This window comes from Vidua chalybeata, chromosome 2 (assembly GCF_026979565.1).
Source record: "Vidua chalybeata isolate OUT-0048 chromosome 2, bVidCha1 merged haplotype, whole genome shotgun sequence".
Classification (NCBI taxonomy): Eukaryota; Metazoa; Chordata; class Aves; order Passeriformes; family Viduidae; genus Vidua; species Vidua chalybeata.
The window spans coordinates 74,147,235-74,171,549 of NC_071531.1; the positions used below are offsets into that span (position 1 = coordinate 74,147,235).

Genomic DNA, 24,315 nt, shown 5'->3' on the forward strand with positions numbered 1-24,315 from the left:
TGTTTTCCAGTATAAAAAGAAAAAAAGAAGAAAAAAATGGGAAAAAGGAGCGATAAAAACTTTGACCAAACATTTGCATTTGTATTTTCCTTTATTATTCTTAAAACACATAATAATGATGATAATAATAATACCATCATATCACCATGATTTCCCACTTTTTTCCTTAGTGCAGATGATATCTATTAGCCACTCAGGGCATGGAAAAACTACTGACTTTTGGGAACAGTGTTTTCTTCAAGTTTTACCCTATTTCCCCTGTATCTTTTACAGACACAGTGGACATTTAAAAAAGACACTCCGGTTTGTGTGGAGGTGGAATTATTGCAGTCACTACTCTGAAAAGTCATCATGTAGCTGCTCTGATCGCTGGGATATAAACACAAAGACGTGCACTTGCTATGGAAAATGAGCAGTGATAGGAGAGCACACAGCTGTCAGCAGGACCTTGGAGGAAGGGCAGCAGTTTCTGTGATTTCATTTCCTTGCTCTATGGAAATGGCCAGCGAAAGCAAAGAAGTAAATGAGTTGAATCAGTGTTCCTGATCTGCCACTGCAGGCAGAAAGAAACAGCCTGGTCCTGGGGAAGGGTTCTCTGCAGGCAGCTGGGCAGAGCTCACAGCATGGCCTGGGTGGTGTAAAAGGACAGCAGCCAATGGCTCCATGGAGCTCCCCGAGACACCTTCGTTCCCTGAGAACAAAACCAGCCAGCTCCTGTGAGCTAAGTGGAAGCAGGCTCGGCTGACTGGCTTTTCAATCATGCCCAACCCCAGAGCTGTGACACACGAGGAACAGAATCAAGGTTACAGATGTAAGCAGCAGTGAGGCTTTTAACACCCTGGGCAGTTGTTGTTTCCTGCTCGTTCTAACTTGCCTCTCCAGCAGGCCTCCACCTGAATTGACCACTTAACAGCACCACAGGTTTCAAGCTTAGGCAGCCCTACCTGGGTGCACTGAATTAGATAGTTGTAATTTGTGCCTCCTTCTCTTTATCAGAGCAGCTGGAAACACAACAGGCTAATAAAAGGCACAGCACAGCTTACTAAAATGGGGCTGGGATGTGGGGGGTGCTGTCATGGCTTAGAGGCAATCACCGCTTGCAATAGAGCTGCACGCACGTCAGCGCTGGGCAGCTGAGTGCCAACAGCTCACACACAGGACAGTCCATTTGCCCTGGTGCCCAGTGAGGAGCTGCCCAGGCAGCCAAGAGGAAGCACATGCTGCTAACAGCCATGCCTCAGCAGTCAGGGCTGGGCTGTCACGGTTATTGTCACCTGGAGCATGGAAAACCAGGACAGCAAACTCTCTTCCTTCCAGATTACTTATGGCCATACCAAACAGAAAGGTCAGCATTCACCTTCCTTCTCTGGCTGTCTCAGTGAAACATAACAAGGCTCAGACCTCACATCCTGCTCAGCAAGCCCTTTCTGGATAGCTCACATTTTAACAGGGACAGACACCCTCTTCTGCAATTGTCACATACAAACGTGACCTTCTCAACATTTCTGGCAATTCAGTCTGAGCATATAAACCATTTCCTCACATCAAATCTGAGTGGAAATGAATGTCAAGAGGTTCATTAGGATGATCTTGGAGCTTTACCTATGGAAAGGAAAACACAGCTCTTCTCAAGCAAGTATTCAACCATTTTCTCTTTCTCGTTAGCTCTAGCCTCTTCAAATCAGGTCTGAATTAATCAAAGAGCAAAGTCTATTCAGTTGGCACCATTTTGCCTGAGAAGACGCCAGCTGGCTTTATTGCTTCCTCTCAGTGGACAACTCCACATCACCACCTCTAGGAGAGGTGGAGCTGGTGCTCTAATAACTGTAAGGCCACCTTTTCCCAAGGCCACCACAACACCAGCAACTGCTTACTGGTCAGCATTTGTAACCATAAACAATTCCTGCTCAGGTAAACACTCCCTGCACACTCCTAAGCCTAAGGGCCTTTCAGATTTGAATGACAGCAGCATAAACCAGAAGTAGAAATAAGACACATGAAATTTAAGAAGTTATTGTTTCTTTATTCTTTAAATAGAATTGCTCCAGACGTCACAGAGCTTCAACAATAATGAATGTTTGCACAACATTTCCTGGGAAGAACCTTTTCCTCTCCAGCTTACTACAGTTCAGTGACTAATCTCAGGCTTTTTTAAGGCTATTCAAAGAGGGAATAGCTGACTTGGGGGAGCTTGTGTGATATGCTAAGGGATATCCATCATACCTTGAGCTTGGCTTGGATCTCTCTAGCTTTCCGCCTTGCCAGGACCTGGATGTGACTAGATACCTGCATTGAAAGACAAAATTCCATGCTCATTCCAGAGGAATACTTGGTAGCCTCTTGTAGAATTAGGCAGTTATTTAGGGTTGGGGGTAGGAGGACTTGGGGTTAACAAGGAGCTACTTTTCTGAACATAACTCTGGTGCCATGAAATAGAGTGGAGGGCCTGTAAAGATAGGCCATCTAAGGTCCAGGTTGCTCAGTGCTTTGTCCAGCATAGCCTGGATATTCATTCCCAAATTACAAAGATTCCTTTTTCATCTCATGCACCAGGTATTTTCAAAATCATCATTGCTGCTTGGGCTGAACAAGAAATCTTCATGCAGAGAACCACTGGAACACTCATTAGTAGGCCAAGCAAATAAAATCACGCTACTTAACAGTACAAAAATTTTTCACTATATGATTGGCAGACATGAGCATTATAAACCCCCTGTAAAATGCCTGAGCTGACTCTTCCTGCCATTCTTATTAACCAGCTCAGCACAACAACCTCCTTCCAGCAAAGTCAGAAACTACCAACAAGCGAACAGCAAGAAATTTGTTCTCATTAGCCCTCATAATCTCTAGAGGTCCAAAGAAGCTAACCCTTCCAGGGAAAACTGTACACTTACCTGTTTCCTTGTGCGTGTTTTCCCTGTTCTCAGCTTAATATAGCGGGCAATCAACTCATTTCGGCCTGGAACAGAGAAATAATGCAAATCCAAGTTTAGAAAGCAATGACCCCAGCAAAAAAGATAATTCCATTGTGTATCTATAGAGATCAGCAGCAGATGATTCTGTCACACTCCTTTCTTAGAAAAGAACTTATTAGTGCATGGTAGAAGTCTGAGTTTTAGGCGCAGTCTCTTATAACATCCTCATAGACAAACTGACAAATTTTGGGCTAGATAATTGGGCAAGGGGATGGCTGAAAACTGGCTGAAGGGATGGATGGAGTCCCAGTTGACAATGAGCTGACAGTGAGGCAGCAATGCACCCTTATGGCAAATCCCAGTTGCCAATAGGTCAAGAGGAGTGATCCTTCATCTCCACTCAGCACAGCTGAGGCAACATGTGGAGTACTGAGCCCAGGTCTGGCCTCCTCAGCATGAGAAAGGTGTGAACACACTGGAGCATCTGTCCTATGAAGAGAGGCTGAGAGAACTGGGCCTGTTCAGTCTGGAGAGGACACAGGGGCAGTTTTTAATCAATAATAATAAAATAAATACCTGATGGGAAGCAATGAAGGAAAAAAGGGAGCTACCCTCCTCTCAGTAGTGCCCAGTGACAGAACGAGAAACAACTGACACAGATTAACACATGAAATTGTGTCTAAAAACAATTTAAGAAAAGAGACAATAAAAACCCAACCTTTTTTACTGTAAGGGTGGTTAAACATTGGCACAGGCTACCCAGAGAGGCTGTAGTCTCCATCCTTGGAGGACAGTAACAACCTACTGGACACTGCTTGACCAGCAGGGCCAGACTACACAATCTGAAGACGAGCCTGTCATTCTGTGTAACTAAGTCCAAGAAAATAAACAATGGGGAAGCACATGGAAACAGCTACACAGAATTTATCAGTGTGATATGATACAGTGAATTACAAGTCCTCTCAGGCTCCTTCAGGCAGACTATCCAGCCTTATTACACTGGCTCCCAATGTATCACATCTAAGCAGCCACACAAATTTTATTGTCTTTCTTGAGATGGACGAATTAGGAGCAGAAACAGAAAGTCAGCAGTTACACATCTGAACTCTAGGCTGGTTCAAAGGAGAAAACATGACAGAGAAAGAGCTTGATACAGTAGTATCAAGATAGTACTGCAATAAAAAGTTGGGAGTAGGAGCTGCAAGGCTGTGAGACATCTTGATATGGCTGCAAGTGTTTGCAGAATGAAGCAGGAATGAACTGGGAAATAAAGCCACAGTTCTTGTGAAGTTTATTTATAAGAAAATTATAAAACCCCAGTATTGTCTGTGGAAAGTTTGTGGGCAAAAAACTTGTGTATTAGGACATCACTGACATCAAAAGGCAAGCAGTGAAATCAGTATTAAACTATCAGTATTAACTATTCCAGTAGTTAAATATTCCATGAAAAAGCAGTAACTTGTTTTTATTTTAAACTCTTATTTCACTCAACCCTGAAATAAAGTGTATGCAAGGAAAGAGTGCTGAAATTGACCACTCAACCCTTTAGGGAAGGACTGGCAAAGCCCTTAATTCCATCTGTTTCTGAAACAGAACAATGCAAATGTCCATGACTGCAGTGAGGCCAGGTTCATGAAACACAACCAATGCACACACAGGAATGGGAAAGTGTTTTACATACACAGATCTTAATCTTTCCCTAATGGTGTCATTGTAGCAGCTCCTCTTATTCCCATGGGAGAAGAAACAGGTCTGTAGCTGAGAAGTCAGCTCCAGCTCCTGTAAACACAAATTAGGAACTGTATCTGTGCTAGAAACACAATGCCCTGCCATGTAAGCACTGACCTCTTCAGTTCCCACAGTTTCAGCTTGAGCACAATGACATGCCCAGGAGACTTTGGTGGGAGCAGATGCTGCCCTGCCACCTTCCACCTGGCCGCTCTTCCAACCCATGTAAACCATTTCCACAAAGCCGAGACCAATTATAGCAACACATATCCACACCACCTTCCTCTAGTGCCAACAATAACATTTATGGCTTCTCAAAGCTTCCATCTGTTTAGACATGGATCCAAGCTGAAAGGTAAGAAACAACTGAAGTGATTCTTCTCAGACAGATGCCGACATAAGAAATTTCAGAAGGACTGTTTGACACACATCAGAAATTGGAAATGTGCTGAACAAAACAAGGCACTCAAACCCTATTATTTATAAAGAAAGAAGAAGGGAAATTTTTGTTTCAACAAGAGGACACTTTGAGAGGCAAGGTGAATGAGTTAATGGAAAAGAGAGGAAAAACTAGCCCTGAGAAGAAGTGGATGTGGAGAATTTCAGGCAAATTTCTAGAGGGCACATATCAGGCTATACTGAAAATTTGAACACATGGGAACTCTCCAGACACTGGCTCAATTATGGGTCATCCTTGCAAAACTAATTACAATGGTTTCTCAACCAGATACAATAAATTTTATGGAGCAAATTCATATGTAAAGTGTGTCAAATTAAGTAAAGAAATTACAGAGGCTGAACAGTCTGACAGAACATTATTCTGCTGTAGCAGTAAGGGGCTGCAAGGGGTAATCAGTATGAGAGGATGCCATGAACAGCTCTGTGCCAGTCACAGTCAATTCCAGCCACTACCAAACTGGATGAAAATAACAATCAATCCATCAAATCCTCAACCAGAGGAGCACAAGCTACCTTTGCTTGAATGCATTCTGGAAAGGGCAAGAGCCATCAGAACAGGAGATACATGAGGAGACACAAGAGGAACCACAAAAGGAGACATGAGAATGCACAGGAGAAATGTAAGATATGTAAAAAGATGAATATTGAGAAAAGGTGACATGTGGTAGGGGACATTCCTGGGGATGTGGCTGGAAAAGTCATCTTGGAAAAAGTTGCTCCATGACAGAAAAACACTTTGAGGCAACTGCAGCACCCACGCCAGAGAAGAGACAACTCTGAAAGGACTGCAGCCTATTGAAAACCTATGCAGAGATTAGAAGCAGCTAGAAACAAGGAGCACCAGAGGGGAAACAAAATAAAACAAAACAAAACAAAAAAAAAAAAAAAAAGCAGGAACTGGCAGAAAGAGACCTTTACACAGTGATGCCAATCTCCTGCGTCACCCAGCACCTCATCAAAAGAATTAAGAGGGACTGAGTGTTAGAACAAAAGAAGGGAAACAGAGTAGGAAGCAGGGAGGAGAGACAATAAATTGTAGTCAAGCCTGGGAAACTGGGAGGTATTTCCATACGTGTGCATTTAACTGTTTGCCTTTGACAACAGTAGCAGTGAAAATTGCAAAGTTCTCTCAGGCCATGTATTTCACCAAAAAAGACTAGTGGGAGAGGAGATTGTTGTACAAATTGCAAATATTAGATGCCAGTACAGAAATTCCCCAGAAAGAAACTCTACACATTGAGCATCTAATTGTGGATCATCAAAATTTCCAGGTTTAGAATTCATTTCCCACTTGCTAATATCTCTCATACAGTCTTCATATTCCAGAAGTGTGTCCTCACAGTCAGGTTAAAACAGAAAAGGGACAGTTATATTAAGCTAATAAAGATACTGGTAGCACAAAAAAGAAAAAAAAAAAAGAAAAAAGAAAAAAAAGCCCCCCCCCCCCAAAAAAAAAAAAAAAAACACCAACAAACAAAACAGATCACTCCACAAAGACAGTCATCACAGGGATTACTAAATATAGAACTATGTAAATTGCCAAGCCCAGTAAACTGCAGCATGGCAGTATTAAATTACCATTAATCAAAACTACAAGAGAAGCAAGTCCTAAATGTCTTTTGTGTTTCTTATCAGTAGTTAGATGTAAGCAGGTGTTATGTGGCTGGAAGTTTGAAAGCTCACAGGCTCTGGAAGGCACCTTCTTTGTTTGACAGCCCTGGCTGCAAGGTCAGCAAAGACCAGCACTTCTCACTTGGCTGAAACAGGCAGAGCTGTCATAAACCATCAGATGGTTCATTTTTTAGAGCCATGTAAACTGTCCCTCAGTAATCTGATCATATGTTGTGTTCTTAGAATAACTCCCGCTGAGGTCTGCCATGGTCACCAGAACCTGCCAACAGTTGTGACTCCTCTGTCGAAACCACGCATTGGGTTTCACGGAGCTCCAGCCAACATTCCAACTGTGGCACAGCACCTCTATCCTCCATGGAGCCTTCCCCTGGGAAGCAGGGCATGAAAAAAAAGCAGTCAAGAGATAGCGCCTTATGTTCTTTACCTCTCATTCTTAACAGATAAATTTCCAAGGGCAGCAATTTGGCTCCCATTCTGTCTTACCCTAAACTGCAAAATTTTGCATTCAGTAGTTATGCAGGAAGGAATTGCTAAGAGAAGTGAATAAGGAGACTTTTGGATTCTCCATTCTACACCTGTGCACCTTTGAATATAACTGCAGAAAAGTGTCTTCCTGTAAGGAAGAGGGATAATCAAAGGGAATTCCCATCACCATAGAAAGCATTTTCCAGTCCTACCTCAAAGCTTCATGCTGACTTTCTGTTAGTAGAGGTATATTAATTTTTCTGCCTCTCGTAAGCAGTATCTCTTTAAGACTTATACTTCCTCACACACCTGTTGCCAAAGCAAGTGAGATCAAAGAATTCAATGATCAAAATCCTTTCAGCGGGAAATGGCATGGAAATGTCATGTTTCTTGGCAGATTCAGTATCTTTCTGTACCCAAAGCAAACATTTACAACTACCTGTAAGTAGTTCTAGAAGAGAAGCAAATATCCAGCTTTATCCAGTGAAAGGTTTATAAAAGTGAGGTCAAGAAAGCTATCTCAACTCTCATTTCAATCTCGTTGTGTCACTTACTGGTATCTCCTGGGACATGACTATCTCCTTGAACTTATTTAATTAACTATTGGCTACAATCAGCATAAACATAATGAACTGTGTGCATCAGACAAATAAATCTAGACTAAAGAGGGAAGGTAAGGACACCTCATATGTCAGTGTTTCTCTGTGCATACAAAGTAAAACTGACTGCCAACCAAGTCTTACCAGACACTTTTAAGACAAAAGCAGTGTGGTTGCATGCCCATACAGGACTAACTGCCACTGGGGTCTGCCCCATCCATAGCTCCCTGCACAACCTTACTTCCCATCTCTCGTTCCACTGCTTCCTCCTCCCAATTATACTAAATGTCTTCCTGGACATCAGCTGTTCCAGAAATAGGATACATTTGTCAGAAACCACATTTTTGTCTTTTTCATGGTTATCAAGATGCACAGACATCCAACTTTTACTAATACAATCTAGTTTTAGTGCTACCTTTATTAAGACTTCCTTTTCATCACAAACCGTGTTTTTTCACCAGAGCCTTGGTGAGAAGATTTTGTTTGGTTCCTCTACTCAGGAGGCAATAATGGAACTTAATACACCATTATGACCATCACACAGTGATCATTTCCCATGACCATGGAAAACCATACTGCATTTTATGGCACTGACCCATCCTATGAAGACATCTTTGACCCCACCAGAGCAGAATTTCAGTGCTCAATGGTCAGGTTAGAGTTCTCATAGCAGAGTTACACGCACCAATGAGTTTTATATTCAGCTGGGAGAAGAAAATTTCCTCTGATCATTTATTCACTGCTTGAATTTTCTCAGGATGAACCTTCCACACAAAGATTCTCTGAGCTCATGCACTCCCGACAGTAAGGGGATTTTGAGATAAAGAATCAAAGAAGGATAGGCCAGTATTTCTGAAAAACATCAAAACAGCCAAACCCTGAAAACACAACGTTGAAGTGATTAACACCAGTTAGCTCTTCCCCAAAATACCAGTTTTCATCTTTGACTGTGCAAGTTCTGAACACCTTCCTCTTCTGAAATGACAAATTCAAAGCTTTATTTGCTGGGCAGAATGTACCAGTCAAGCCCCTCACATGGCAGTTGGGTGATTCATCTGTCCGAGGTCATAAAATTCAGTTGTCTCATTTACTAACTGGTCTAAACACTGAAATCCTCTCTTGTGTAAAAGGTCTTTTGCTGGAAAGGTGTTTACTCCTCTCCTTTGCCACTGCACAGCCTAAATTCACAGCCAGAAACACAAACAGTGCTACCACCATTTAGAAACTGCTGTTTCTCAATGGTCAGTTTAAGATGCTTCACACAAGGTATATGGCTGGGGGTTTATAATTACAGACTCTGCAGTATTGGGGAAGCCTCTTACTGGTTCCAAACAAGTACTGGAGATAAATGAAAAAAGTCAGTCACCATGGGTGTAGTTAAAACAAAGTGAAGAGGTTTCCCTCTCCTTAGCTGGTCATTCCTCCTCCTGCAACATTCTATCAACTCCTGTGTGCAGCTGTACCAACTAAATTGATGGGAAAAGGGGAGCTGGGACAGGGGAGGAAAGACTGACATGCACCACTCTAATTACCAACAATTAAAAAAATAAAACTCCCCATCCTCATATGGATTTTGTTGGTTTTGATTTGTTTTTCGCCCTTCAGCCTATTTTTTAATTGGATTGGTGAACTAGCTCATTTTGTGGTCACATTAACCACGGCAGTGGCACAGCAAAGAGAACAGAGGAAGAATCGGTGCAGAACTTCTTAAACCAGTTTTGCCACCAGAGAAACTGTAGCCTAGAACTGTACTCCACCTAACCCTCATACACAAACAGGCTGGAGAGAAAATGGGCATGGCACTTCCTGTGCTTGCATCATTTGTCTAAAGGCTAAACAGCGTTAAACTGCCTTCTAATTACTGCCCCAAGGGCATGTGGAATCATTCCTTGTAAAGGTGAGCATTTTCTAAGGTACGCAGGCAGAAGTCCCTCCCCATCAGATTAATGGGAAGCTCCAGGCTATGCAGCTCTTCACCACACCTCAGTCTTTAATAGTGCTTTTCAGTGCATAAATTGATGTCCTCATCAGCTGTGTTTTCCCACATTATCGCCTCAGGCCACAGAAATGTAAGTTAATCCATCCAATAAGTACTCTTCCATATACACGTTAAGGGCTGCAAAAGGAGCAGAGCTGGGACTTGTTCTGGTACTTCCCAGGGTTAAGACTGATAAGAATCCTACAGAAATTTTTTAGATTCAGTTTGGCTGGGAAATCCCACAATTACACCAAAGCAGCTGCATATAGTAACACGAGTCTTTCATATGCCAGGGTATCAGCTAACAGGTAACACCTGAAAGAGCCAATAACAATCCTACATGGAAAGGCATGTCAAACCAACAGATTTCAACAGTCTCTTGGGACACCTGAGAAAGACTTTATTGAAGCACTAGGACACTTTACTCACCAAGGCCCGGGTTCAGAGAAACTTGACTTTTGAGGGTAGCACAGAAAACAATGTTTAACTGTAACTGCATTTTCCAGTTACCATCAGTCCAAGTTCTCCATTACAGACCTGGACAACTTCTAAATTCTTCCTTAGATCAATAAACGTCTGCTCATTTCGGTATCTTCTAATAACTGTGGGGCATCTGAAAGCAATTCTCAGTGATGCTGTCTTAAGGGATAGCAAAAACTTAAGCCTTTCTACTGATTTTGTGGTCAGCTGCCCCTGCCAGCACCAAGAGTACAGAGTTCCTGGCAGATTTCTGCCCCTAAGTGCTAATCTTGTGCATGTGCCCGGATGACAGGCTGACCAAGCACTCAAAGCTTCAGCTACAACAGAAATTAGAGCTAAAAGGGGTCTGTGAGATCTGTGCAGCCACTTGTTGCACGACCAGCACAGACCATGCAGTTCTCAGGGCAGCTGCTCTGGTCTGGCTCAGTCCTGTGAGGAGCCATGACTGCTTCACTTAGCACCTAAAACTTACACCACAACCCAGTCCCAGCCAAATGACCGAGAATTTCACAGCAGCCTCAATGAGAGCAAAAGAACCCAGAAACTGTTCTTGCATTATATGAATAAATGAATAGATTTTTTAGGTGAAATGGCTGCCACTGCTGAACTTCAGTTCATGGCATCATGATTTACAGTGCAGCCATTGCTTGTGATCACTTTAAGCCATTAAGCTGTAGAATCAGCATAAACAAATGCCTGGACACTCCTGAAAAATGTGGTTGCCTTTCCCCTTCCCTGCCTCTCACCAGATTGTTCCATGGGTCAGTTCAACTCTAATCTGGCAGAAACCTGTCCCGTTCATTTTGTCAACCTAGTTTGCTATCTGTTCAGCAATCTAACATGTATCCACAAGGAGTCTGCTAGAAACTGAAGCTTGCCTAAAGAACAGGAGCACAAAACTGGAAGCGGAGCTGGGGAGCAAGGAAACAAGAGTGGCAACTCCCTCTTTTCCTCTGCTGTGAACTGTAAGGTCATCTCACCATTTCTGAAGGAAATATACTCTTGGTCTCAACACAACAGTTCCACACCATCCCAACATTATCAAGAATAGTTGTTAAAGATGTCATACTCTGTAACAGGTGAAAAGTGAATGTGAACAGAAAAACCTAGTAGAAACACAGATTAAATAATTGTATTGGGGGACTGGTCTGGGTAATAGGTGAATTCGGCCAAGATAATGAAAATTCCTTACAGTGGCTTGTGATATTCCCTATTCCTTCCCATCTTGCTCTCTCTCTTCTAATACTGGCACAATTCTGTTCCAGATTATTTAAGTACCTGTTCCCTTGACTGAGTATACTAAGTCTGCTAGATAACTGGGCAACCATGATTCAGGCAGGAGAGCGGGAACATGAGGATGACGAAACTATTTAAGCTGCAGAGATACCTAAAAATGCACATGGATCCAGAAGGGAATTTGCACATATGTAGGTGCTTCAGGTACCTTCTATATGAAAGCTTCTATAACTAGATTTGTCAAATCACTTTCCCACAACTTTAGCCATAAAGGATCAGACTAAAAATGAACATCTCAAGTACAGCTGGCTTTGTCTCTGAGCCCAGGAGGAGATTAAATTATTTTTGAAGGTCTTTCCCACCACCATTTTCTATGATTCTACAACCAAAGCTGTGATGATGCCGTGTTTATATGCAGGAATGCTCCTAATCCCTAGTCAGGGTTGAAAGTAGCACTGAACTGAGTGCCACACGTGCTGTGTGTTTCCCTGCAACACTGTCATACTTAGAAACTGGCCTGAGTCTGCAGCACTTGCAGTCAACAGCTTGGGCACTGCTATTGGGTTACCTCAGCAAGCATTGGTTACACTCCTTGCACTCCTGCCCACAGATTCCAACCAAAGCTCCTGGAAAGGCATTTGCAACTATTGTACAAATCAAGCCCAAGAGGAAAGAGGAGTGATTCTAAAGGCATTTTACATGAAAAGTGTCATTTCCTGTTCAAGAAGCCAGAGACAAGCAAGACTCTGGCTGTTTCTGTGCATGGAGTGAGACTGAGAACTTAAAGGAATACCCAGAAGATGGGTCACAAGTTCAAGGTGACAGCAACGAGCAACAGCTGCTGGCTGTGCACCCTTCAGCAGCAGGTGTACCCAGGCCCCAGAGGTTTCAGTCAGCTCTGCCAGTGACCAACAGATTTACAAGACCATCTGTCTGGGCACAAACTGCACACAGCCTTCCCAGTTTTGCTGCCCAGATCTTCACCACACACAGACAATACAGGGTTTGTTATGGATTAGCTAATGAGCAACTGTTTAGACCAATAGACAGCCCTAGTACGCCCGTGCTCATTATCTGGATCCTACATGAACGAGAATACTGCTTGTTCTTTTGGCTGTAAAACTGGCTTTTTCTGAACAAGCAGTTTCCCTTCACTTCTGGTACTAGAAAATGGAAAGGTAAAGTTGTCTCATCGTGGTTTTCCTTAAGGAATAAGGAATGCCTTTGAAAGAGACTTTAAAAGAAAGTTCACCTGATAGGTTTTTCTTATTTGCACTGAAGAAGTAACAGGAGTTGTTTTTTTCCTAGGTCAGGTGTCCACACAATCTGCATATTGACATTATCAGCTCCCTGTATGTATATGCACACCGTTTCTTGAGAAATGTTGTCATCCTTCTCTACTCAATGTTTGGCTAATTGATAGAAGACAAACTCTGAGAAAGCACTCCTGGAATTTACCTAGAAGTCTGCTCTTTTTGTTTCAGACCTAAGGAAGGGCTCAGTTAAATAAACATGCTCATGTCACAAAACCACAGGTAGTATGAATCACAATATTAACAATTTACGAAAAAATGCAGACATTTACAGTGTAAAGCCACCTAATGCCCACTGTTCTCTTGTCTCCTGTGTAAAACCATAGTACTTCCCATCTGGAATCATCCTCTCATTCAGGTAAAATACAGATACACATACGCACATGCACATACACCATTCTCTGGGACTAGTTTTACAAATACAATCCTTATCGTTTTGTCTGATACAATTTTAATAGCCCCCCAAAACAGCACTTCCATTATAGCTCTTCAGAGGGGAGAGATCCCTCAGCACTGAACACCATGTTGTCCTGAAGCCTTTACTGATATCCATCCTATATTCTCTCTTTCTCCCCCATTAATCCTAGTCATGCTCACATGTTCCACATAAAATCCCTCTCCCTCCTAAATGTTAACACCCTTCAAATATTTTTAGACTGTTATTATGTGTCCCCCCACCCTCCACCTTTCAGTCATCACTTAGCCAAGCTATGTATATTTAGCTACTTTAATCTTTCCTCCTAAATCAGTCCCTTCAACCCCCAGAGCTCAATGTTAAGTCTGGTATGCTTGCTCTTCTCAGAACTCACTCCATGTTTTTGAGATCTTTCTGGTAATGTGTTTGCAGAAACCTGTCCAGAAGATAGCTTTACATGCACTGGTTTTAAAGAGAGAAGAAACCCAAGTCACTGGGCACTATTAACTTTCATTTTCCATGTCTGGTTTTTGTTCCCGGATTTTGAATTCAATTTAAGTATTTTTTAAGTATTAATGAACATTTTGTATTTGTAAGAGCAAATTAGCAACTGATAGTATTGAACCCAATTGTGAAAGAAGGAAGTAGGTTTTAAAATATAAAAGAACACTAAGGCTTTCTAAAACTAAACTTTTCAGAAAACCACCGGAAATGTGTAAAGTTGTCCAGAAGAAGAACAGGAGCAAAACAATAACATGCAATGAGGGAAAAGGCTGAAAAAAAATGAAATATAAACAGTGTCTCAGTTAAACGGCGGGTGAGTGGATACACCTACAAAACATAAAGCTGGCCCACTAAATTAGAAATCAGTTAAAAAAACCCAAGCACCTTTCTGACAATATACCACTACAAATTATCTCTATCTTAGAGAATTACAAAAATTTGAAATTTAAAAATTTAAAATTCAGAGGAAGGAAAAGCCATAAGGGTAATGCAATGTTGCCAATGGAGGAAGTCACTTAAACATGATGAAAACTCTCTGGCTGCAGATATATACAATGGGAAAAACATATTACTACACAGCTTACTTGGTTTTAAGCCTGACAGATAAATATGGGACTACAAAGCTGCTAAAAAAAATCAAAAGGGACAGGAAAAATGTGTGCCCTTTATTGAACCAACAGAATGAAGCCCCCACAAAAAGAGTCACAATAATTTTGATAACATGTAGTACACAGTAAATTGCTACTATATGTTCAGTACTAAGCATATTAAGGAAAGATGCCACAGCCAGTACTATTAACTGCAAGAAGATTCATGGTGGGTTGGTATTTCAAAAGTGGCAAATTTCTCAATATTCAAGAAATGCTTGGAATTAATGCAAAAATATTTCTTTTTATGCTTGCATGGAGAAAACACCAGTTAAATCAACATACAGCTTAACACAAAGAACCATAAACTTGGCTTACAAAGGAGATGAAAGGAAAAGCATGACAAACTCCAGCAGAAGTTTAGCCCACTGCTAATGTCTCCAGAATTCTGGCTTAGTCTAGTCGACAACAAAGAACCAGAGCCACACAAAAGCAAAGTTGAAAGATGACGAGTGAAACAAAAACTCATTATTAAGCAACTCCAAAAACATTACACCTACCACGAGAGGGGAGGGCAAAGTCTGCATCCTGACCAATTGTCCACTATCCAAGTTTTGTCTGTCTTCTAGTGTTTAAAATATGAGATTTCTTTTTTCTTCCAAAATCGTGGGATAAAGGGCTGTTCTGGAGTTCACTAGGTCATAATAATGCAAGGGATAGGAGCTTCAGAAGTATTTCTCTGAGGGATATCACAGCTGAAATATAAATTTTGCAATTACCTGGAACATTCAGTTCAGTGTCAACTGAGTACATTCTTAGCATGTTTCAATAGCTTTGATTGAAACATCATCAGGTAAGATGCTAAACTACAATACAGAGGAAAGCATTTGAAGACTCTCACCTTGTAGGTTTCCATACTTTAAATAACAACCATGCTCCTCCCTCCCCTCAAGAAGAAGTGTTTATGAACTGGGATAGGTAGTGTATGTTTTATGCTTCTTTGGATTTATGCATTTGCTTTTCAGTTCTACTTTTAGTGACTATTTGAGGTTGGGGAAAACATGAAATGATAACTTATCCCTTTGAGATAAAGGCATTATCCTGCAAATTTACCTAATCATTTCAGAACAGGTGGGAGGGACCACCTGTGACCTGATAGCTTTTAGCATTAGACTGACCTTTCATCCCGTCTTAAGTCATGTTGTAAAAGCAAGATTTTGTGGTCCACTGCCTGCTCCAAGTTTTAACTAGTAACATGGTTGACTGTCCTGCTTCTATCACTCAGCCTCTAAGCTTTGGACATCTTTAAGTATTTCCTATCAGCAGTTCACAAACAAATGGCACCAGCCTGGGAGATGGATGACTGCCCCCAGCTGTCTGCCCCTCCCTGCTCAGCACAGAAATGGCTGAGCTGTTTGAAAAGCAGCTGCTGAACTACTGACTCCTTCAGAACAGCCATCTAACAAACTGCCACCAATTCTAGCCCCTCTTGCAAAAAGGTGCTCCAAACCAGGTGTGCCTGCAGTGGACGGGGACACTGGACAGCTAAGGTAATCGTTAGTTTTCTCCAAGATTTTATTGTTTCTCTTGTAATGTCAAAAAAGGTATCATTTTGCAAGTTACTATTTCTTATTTCTCTGTGCTCAGTAATTGGGACACCTGGTCGATTTAGCATCTCTATGCAAATTTCACAAAAGTACTAAGCTCTTTCCCTCTCCTTTCTCTACATCAGTACTGAAGATACCAGCAGACACACAACACCTAATTCTGTGAGAGTCTGTTTAGTACAAATGCTACAGGTATGATTTATCCCGTGGAAAAACATCATTGGAAAACATAAATAACAGATTTATAATACTGTACCCCCACTGTGCTCTAGCAGGCAGGACTCATAACATTATTCTGCAAGACTTTAGTGGTACCAGAAGTCACCAGAGCAGAAAGTGCCCCAGATTCAATGCTTCTAATGCCAACACAACGATTAGGAGAAAGGACAGCATTCCATATCACACAAGACAGCTGCTTGTGGCTTAAGCAGGTGGTCAGCAAAGCCTGCTGGAAAGGCCAGTGAGGGCTTGCACCCAGAGCAGGCTGTGCCATAAGCTTACTCAGTCTGGATGCTGCCTCCATGCAGAAATGGAACATGTCTAGTATGGAAAAAGATAATGAAAGGAAAGGCAGCAAAGGAATCGGGACACAGATTATCAGTGTACAGAGAAGAGTTTGGTTGACTTTGGAGTGAAGTCGGAATTGTGTTCACTCTGCAATCAGCAGAGCGTTGTCTAAAGAGCTGTAAATAAGCCAGCTTTGAAGAGGCATGGAAACATGAGCGTGAGGCCTGTGTAGAGGCTGAAATACTACTTTTGGTACAATTTTAAATACATTTAAGCAGAACAGCACAAATTCTTCATATTGCTTCAGTACACTTCAGCTAAAAGCTGCCAACTTTGAACTGACAACAGGTTGCCTCACAAAAGATGAGAAGCATATGAATTGCACATAGAAGAAATTCTGAGACCTGGAACATCTTGCCCATAAGCTATTTGAGCCACTCCTCAGTGAGAAACAGTGAAATGGTCCCAGTTTTGTCAGGGGAAAGGGGCATATACAGCTCTCTGTAACACCTCACCCCTTGGTTCAGAGAGCTCTGTGCAAGTCAGTCACAGGGTGGATAAATAACCGTCCCTTCAGAGGCAGGGCCAGCTCCACAGTGAGCCTGCCCTGTTCCACAAGCTGGCTTGTGAGCACTGAAGATGAAATCAGGGACTATATTTATTCTCCCTGCCCGGTCATATCTTTCTATAGATCCCAGACAGGGCCCCACTTCCTTGGCCTGGATCCTGGGGACGAGTAAGCAAAGGAGGACATAAATCAGTGCCTGGGTTCTGTCAGGAGCACACTGAACCAACCATCCACACCAGGAACAGGTGCACTGAAGGCAAGCAGGGACACTGTCCCATTTGGAGTAGTGGGGGAGGGCTTGCAGAAGAGCTCTTCATTTCTTCTCCCTGAGCCTACCCTAAACTTTTCACCCTGCAAGAGGGTTATTTACCTTCTGCAGTTCACCAGTCCAGTCAACTAGGTGTATTCCACTTAACACCAATCCATGCTAAGTCAGGCCCAGCTAAGTGTCACTGGTTTCTGTATCCCTTTGTGCTTCACTTTTGCTCTCATTTCTTTTCTTGTCTTTCACTCTCTGCCCTGACACATTCACTCCAAATGGAGCTCCAACTCCAACTCACCCCTGAAATGCTTCAGGGGCTGTGCAAAATGTTCAGTAAATTAACACAGTCTTAAAACACAACTGTATTTTTTCACTAGTAATTTTAAAAGTCACCCATCATGAAAAGCAGTGCAGACACAGAGCAACAAGTGGCATGTCACTAGTTCATGCTTAATAACCATGGGGTGGATTTCAGGTAATATTTTAGTCTGAGTAACATTTTAAGCAAGCATTGGTCCCTAAAGGAGCAGTCTTACTTTAACCTCAGTTAACTTTGCTCATTCCCAAATCTCAGCATCCTTTCTCTGAATACCAGCACAAGGCACTGGGCAGTATCCAAATTAAAGTTCACATCTTTTCCCCTTTCTGGCCCTGTTAGTTTTAAGTTGAATGAGTTCCCCGGTTCCATAGCACAACCACAAAAACGTCTGCGCCAGCACGGAGCAGGAATTGATGTCTGCCTGAGAATACTGGCCCTAGACTGGCCTCAGGGTGATCAGCCTTACCCAACCCTTATTGCTCTTCCCAGGTACAATGATGTGTGTACCCAGTAAAACCATCCACTGCAGATAAGGCCATGTAAACAAGACCCCACCCACGCTCCCACAGTCGGAGCAATCCATTCCCTTGCTCAGGGAACAATGGCCTGATGGGTGGACAGAAACCTGCAGAATTACTTGTGAAGTGCCCCGTAGTAAGCTCCGGGGCATGCCCGGAGCATCCCATGATGGGGCCTGTGAAGACAGGCAGATTCCAATGTATGGGGAAAAAAAAAAAAAAAGCAAGCACCGGCTGGGTAGAAAGAGGGCTGTCTTCCATAAGATCCTTGCTAGTGTTTTGAGAAACTGTCCACCTTGGGACTTAAAACCAAATACTGGGTATTCAACCTTTGCTTTGCATTTTAGTCACAGAAGTACCAGGTGGCTTCTTGCAATACTCAGAGAATCCAGGCCAGACCAGCTTTTTGTTACCAAAATCAAAAGAAATTTTAACTGTGGAAAAGGTCAAAAAACCCAATTCAAAAGCATGTCTGCCACGTATAAGGTTGACTTCTGCTGCAGCTGCAAACCAGAGCCTCTCTGTATTCAGGGCTGGGTATCTAGTTAGCTAGATGAGAAGAATCCACAGGTGAAAGATACTGTGCCAAGGCTGTGAGAAGGCAAACTAGAATGAAAAGGAGTACACAGAACTTTTTGCCCTTAAGATCTGAAAAGCGTAGGTAGTTAAAAGGTAGGTGTTTGCACAGCAGCAGAGCCATTTGGGGGTTCAGAAGCTGAACTTCTGTCCTGTAGCACCAGACATACAGACCATTACCTGTTCTTACCTCCAACAAGAGCACTGAAGACAGCAGCAAGAGATACTATAAAAGACAGGTTTTGTCACACCATGATGCCATGTATTTATATATAAAGATTAGGTCAGTAGCATGCTCAACTCTGAGATCTACCTTATGGATAGTCCCCTGAAAAAGACACCTATAACTCTTTCTGCTTCATGAATGTCAAAATCTTCACACCCTTTTTCCTAAAAACAACTCCAGGCAACCAACAGCACCAGCCTGGGAACACCTGAGAGAAGGGAATTCACTCAGAGCATCATCTGGGGCACAGGGCAGGCTGTCTGGAGTGTTGTGTTGTGGCCTCTCTCTCCCCTTACCATACATCTTGCCTTCGTCTGACAAGATAATCTTGCGCCGGCCGCATGGCGGGTAGATGGCTAGCGCTTCCTGGAAGCTCTGCTCGATGTCCGGACTCCACACGCCCTCGGCATCATTGTCGATGGGTTTGTCCAAGGCCTCGCTGCCCCCCGAGTCGTTGCTCCCCTCAGGGGAGGTGGGAGAACTCCACTCGTTGGAGGTAATGGTGCCAGCTAGAAACTCCAAGGTGCCACGCGGAGGAGCAGACTCAGAACCTGCAACGGCAAGCACATCCCACCGGGTAGTTAGAAACCCTCCAAGGAGATACTAAAGCAAAAAAAGTTTAAAAAAATCTTAGTTAGGAAGGGTTTTACTTCAAGTTTTTCTTAATAATTCAACCACATGTTGGTTTTTATTTATGTTGAGGTGAAAACATTTTCTATAAATCCTTCTGAAAAATAGCCTGCTCCAATCTCTCTTCAGTTCATTAACTCTGTCACTTCCCAGTTCTCCTCTGAGGAGTCTTCTCGTGTCTTTATCTCCTTTATTTCTTTCTCCCTGCACTGTCATTATCCATGCAAATGTTATTTAACTTTCTGAAGCACGCATAGAAGGATTCAGTCCGTGTGAAAGACTAAAGCAGTGATGAATTATCCAGTCATCACTGAGCACTGGGGCTGAAATTTTCTTAGATACTGTTTCACTGGATCCGAGTTAGTATTTGGTGTCACTTCTAACACTGACATTTCTTCTCAAGGATCAGCTGTGCTTTTAAAAAGCCATTCCTGGAGCCAGACAGTTTCATGCAGTGTCTTCCAAATCCCAGCACCATATCCTGGCAGGATAAGAAGGCACCATGAGTACAGGGATGACAGCACCACGTTACAGGTCAAGAACCAAGGTGCTTAGCCTGTTGTTACTGCTCATCTTCAGAACGACTTTGGGCAAATTCCTTCAAAGTTTCCTCTGCCTCTCTGCTCTCTCATCATTTACTAGTCTCAAGCTATTAGATTTGCCACTGGGCAGGAGCAGAAATTGGTTTCTCATTGAACCTAAGCAGGCAGCTGCTAGCTCTTGAAAACTACAATAAATTATAGTCTACTTATAAATGCCTACAGGAGAGGCTGAAGCCTTTGAGTGGAGCTGCTGAAACACTCATTGAGAAATTGACTTCAGACCACACAGACACTTCCAGTCAACCAGGCAGGAGACAAATGTCTTCTAAAGACACAGATAATTCTTCTGCCTTAATCCCAAAGCTGTGTGTTTATCATTTTAATAGCTTTGTTATCTGAGCTACAAAGAATGTTCACAAACCAGCATTTGAGAATCCAGCCAGAGTTCAAAACTTCCCTCCCTCTTCCCTCCCTCACATTGAGCTGGGTAGCAAGAAAATCAGAATAAGGATTTTTTTCCAAGAGCAACAGAATCATCAAACCTGAGCTGAACATGAGCAACGAGAGGAGTTTGACATGACAACTCTCTAGCTCAGAAATATCACAGTGAAAATCTAAATAGGAACAGAGGAGAAATTTGGGTGTGGTATTTGTCAAAAATTAGTTATTAAAAAAAAACAAAACAAAACAAAAACAAAAACAAAAACAAAAAAAAAAAAAAAAAAAAAAAAAAAAAAAAAAAAAAAAAAAAAAAAAAAAAAAACCAACCACGTGCAGTTATGCCATGCCACCCATAGTTGATATAGGGGGAAAGCAGTCCATTCATTCAACCTCAGAACTTCAAAAATTCAGGGCTCATAGCGCCAGAAACTTTTCTAAAAAACTTTTTCCAAGTCTTTCTTTAGTTTCCTATCTCTTTGGATTTTCTGCTTTTAAAATCTTCTCCAAGACCATAATGACCAGATTTTTTTTTTTAATAAAAGCTGAAATTCTTTAAGAACATCAACATTTCAAAACCTGAAATTGTAAAGATTTGGCAATACTGGCTCTCAGAAGGTTTTGCTGCTCATTAATGATTTTAGACGACGGCAGATACATATTTTACATCTCCAAAAACCACCAAAAGCTAAGGAAATAAGACAATACTGTGCCTTTGACTAATTTCAATATAGACAATATAAATTAGACAAATAATTGGACACAGTGTACCATGCAGCATTTTAACAAATTGTTCACAAAGACATTTAGAAAACCCAGTATATGACTTATTTCCTGTGAGAGTATTTGAAACACACAAATCACTGGAATGGCTGACCACAGCCCATCCATCCATTTCAGCACCTACATGAGATTATTTTAACCCTCTTGATCCATGGTATACAGTTTCAGAGCTTTAATGAACATGGAAAGAAATAATAAAATGGGAGGTGAGAGGGGCAGAGAGGGGAACTCACACTTGGCTTTTTTACCACTGGGGCAGACATCCCAGCACACTGTGAATGGCACCACATCCGACAGTGTGACTTTAAGAGACCCCAAAATGAAGGGTAACAGTTGCTCCCCTTGCCAAACATTCCCCCTTTCGCTGACAGATGCTAATAAAAAATTACATGGGTATTTAAGAGATTGTCCTGCTGGGGAATCAGTGTAGAGGAGTAAGCTTTCCACAGAGAGACACTGACAGGGAAAGAGAAGTTACATGTTCCAAATCTCCCTCTCCTATTTCCTCAAACACCCCTAGTCCCTGGAGGCTCTGCAGACCCTCCATAGTTAACACACATTAAAATATCCACAAACACAAGGCCCAGGCTGGTTTTAACTTGTGATGACAGGCTGAAAAACAGAGGGTTCAGAATGAAACCCAAGGTGAGACAGCAAGTGTATTTATCATACCACCTGCACTGGGAGCTGCAAATCTCGCTCCAGCCAGCAGGTTTCACACCAAGTGAAAACAACTCCAACTGTTCAACTCCAAGACTCCCAAAGCCACAGTCACTGGAAGCTACAGGTCTGCTGTCAAGCCAAATCCCCTAGCAATGCACACAGGCAAAGTCATCTCCTAGGGAATGAAGGACCATCATGACCATAAAAAGCATCTACTTTGAATCCAGTTATTTTCATCTCCTTAGTGTCCATGCTGACACAGGGGAATACCTAGCAGATGATTTCATCATGGCACACTCTTAAGCTGAAACTAAATAAATATATCTGAAGCATAACTCTCCTCCCCCTATCACACTCACACCCTGGGAGCTGTTGCCTGATCATTTCATATTTTACAAGGCCCAGCATCTGCACTAAGTGCTTTTGGTGACACAGAAAAATCTGGGTCCACTCTAATCCAAGCTGTAGAACAACTGGAGGAGAAAACATGTCCCATTCAGTGCAATGTCAACTCTTCAGATTGTTCTCCAAACCGTAAAGAAAAGTTGCACCGACTTGAGCAGATGTCATTTGTACCTTAAGAAAAGTCCCCAAAGCAAGCAAGAGAACATGTGAACTTTCTCTCACGCTGGTGTAAATCAAGGGAGACGTGGAACATAATAGCAGTGACAGAAGAAATTATAAAAATCTTGAAGTGACCACTCATTTTTTTTTATGCTTCTTCCTTTTCATGCCTTGCCCAGCAATGCTAGTTTAATCTCAAGTTACAGCTAGGTCAGAAAGATATGTGCTATTGTGGTCAATCCCATTTTTTCTCCACCTTAGGTCCTGATTCTGCTTTCCCTTCTTGGTACTAAAGCTATTCCTGATGAATGACAAAAATGGGGAATCATACAGACTATAAAATCAAGGATGCTTGGCCACCTCCAGCTAAAATTTCTGTAATTACTCAGATTACACAGCACACTAACAAAAAATTTACTTCTATTTGATAACTTCTGAAGAAATTCCATGGACTGCAATTGCCATGAAAATCCTTATAACTCTATGCCTCTAGGTCACTAAGATGCCAAAGGTTTGAAAGGTCTGCAAAGTTGTCTTACATAATGTTGCTTAACTGGTAAGCTCCATGTGCAGTCCCAGGCAATACTCTGTGCCAGAAGCAATAGACAGTAATTCAGGGAGTCCTGGTTGAGTGCTATCTGATCTGTTGGTCTCTGCTTTGGCTGAACACTTTCAAGCCTTCTGTTTCCTGCACTGCTGATCTGAACTCGGTGGCCAAGATGACCACTCATTGAACTAAGCAAAGCAAACTAAAAAGAAGCTGGGGGTTAAGCCTTGTGATAAATCACTTTATTAGGATGGCAAATTGGAAAACTGGCAGTGGAATCGCTTCCCATTCAATGAGCAATCAGGTGAAAGAGAATTTTTCAGAAGCACAAGAATGTTGAATGTCTTATTTATAAGAAAAGTTTCAATAATATTCATTAGTAACCTCTTTAACAAAATATAAACGTCTCAGTTAGCATCTACTTTCCATTTGCCCCTGTCTTCCACTCAATAGTAACTACATGCATACAGCCTGGTAACTTTAATGGTGATTTGTATTATTAAATGTTCTAATATTACAAAATATTCTAGTACTTGTTAATTTTTTTTAAGTTCTACCTGTGCAAGAGTTTGTAATCACTAAGCTTACTTCTGATGTGGAGAGAATTTGATTCTGAAAGCACTAAGCAGACATCCCAGACATGCTCAGACAATTCCTTTCCCATTTGAATTCCCTCACCAGGCACAGTTCTTAGGAACAGAGTAGTCAGAGGATGTTGTCCCATATTCATAATAGCAAGTTTTGCCAGAGGTCACAGGGCTTGGTGTTTGCTCTCTTGAGATTCCCTCAGCCTGAACTTATGCCCCACTCCTTGCCTTTTGTACTTTTGCGATTGTCCCTTATGGTTTTCCTTATCCTGAACTCATTCTTATTTTACTGAGAGATGATTAACTATCTTTCTTTGTAGGGTCCAGTCATGGGTTCTCCCCCAGTTTCAAAGACACAAGGCCTTTCAGAGCACATCCACTTCCTCACCACAATATCTCTATTTTCCTTTCTATAGGTTTTCCTCTGTCTAAATACTGTTTCTTACTCACTCTTGCTCCCTGTTTTTTTTTGTTTTGTTTTTTTTTTTCTGCCATGGTCATTTCTTAATAAGTCACTCACAAAGCAAAACCATGGAGAAAACAAAAATCTTTCAGCTCCAGCAGCTTTGGTTGAAGCGTTCCAATTCTGATAATTTCAACACTAACTCTCTTTCCTTTCACACATGGTATCTCATTGAGATTCAGAGATCCTCCAGGGCTAGACAGC

At 42.0% G+C, this 24,315-nt stretch overlaps 2 protein-coding genes across 2 annotated transcripts in view; both read right to left on the minus strand.

The window, feature by feature from the left end:
* Positions 1–24,315, minus strand: part of TEAD4 (TEA domain transcription factor 4) — a 53,308-nt gene that overhangs the window by 17,478 nt on the left and 11,515 nt on the right. Inside the window, exons 4-6 of the mRNA XM_053934759.1 lie at positions 19,191–19,445; positions 2,895–2,959; positions 2,224–2,286 (exon numbers count right to left, since the gene is read on the minus strand). Coding sequence (XP_053790734.1) covers positions 2,224–2,286; positions 2,895–2,959; positions 19,191–19,445 — 383 coding nt within the window. The remainder of the gene's footprint in view (positions 1–2,223; positions 2,287–2,894; positions 2,960–19,190; positions 19,446–24,315) is intronic.
* The window catches only part of TULP3 (TUB like protein 3), a 50,332-nt gene continuing 45,397 nt past the window's right edge, over positions 19,381–24,315 (minus strand). The window contains exon 14 of the transcript XR_008429379.1: positions 19,381–19,445. The gene's annotated coding sequence lies outside the window, so the exon portion shown is untranslated. The remainder of the gene's footprint in view (positions 19,446–24,315) is intronic.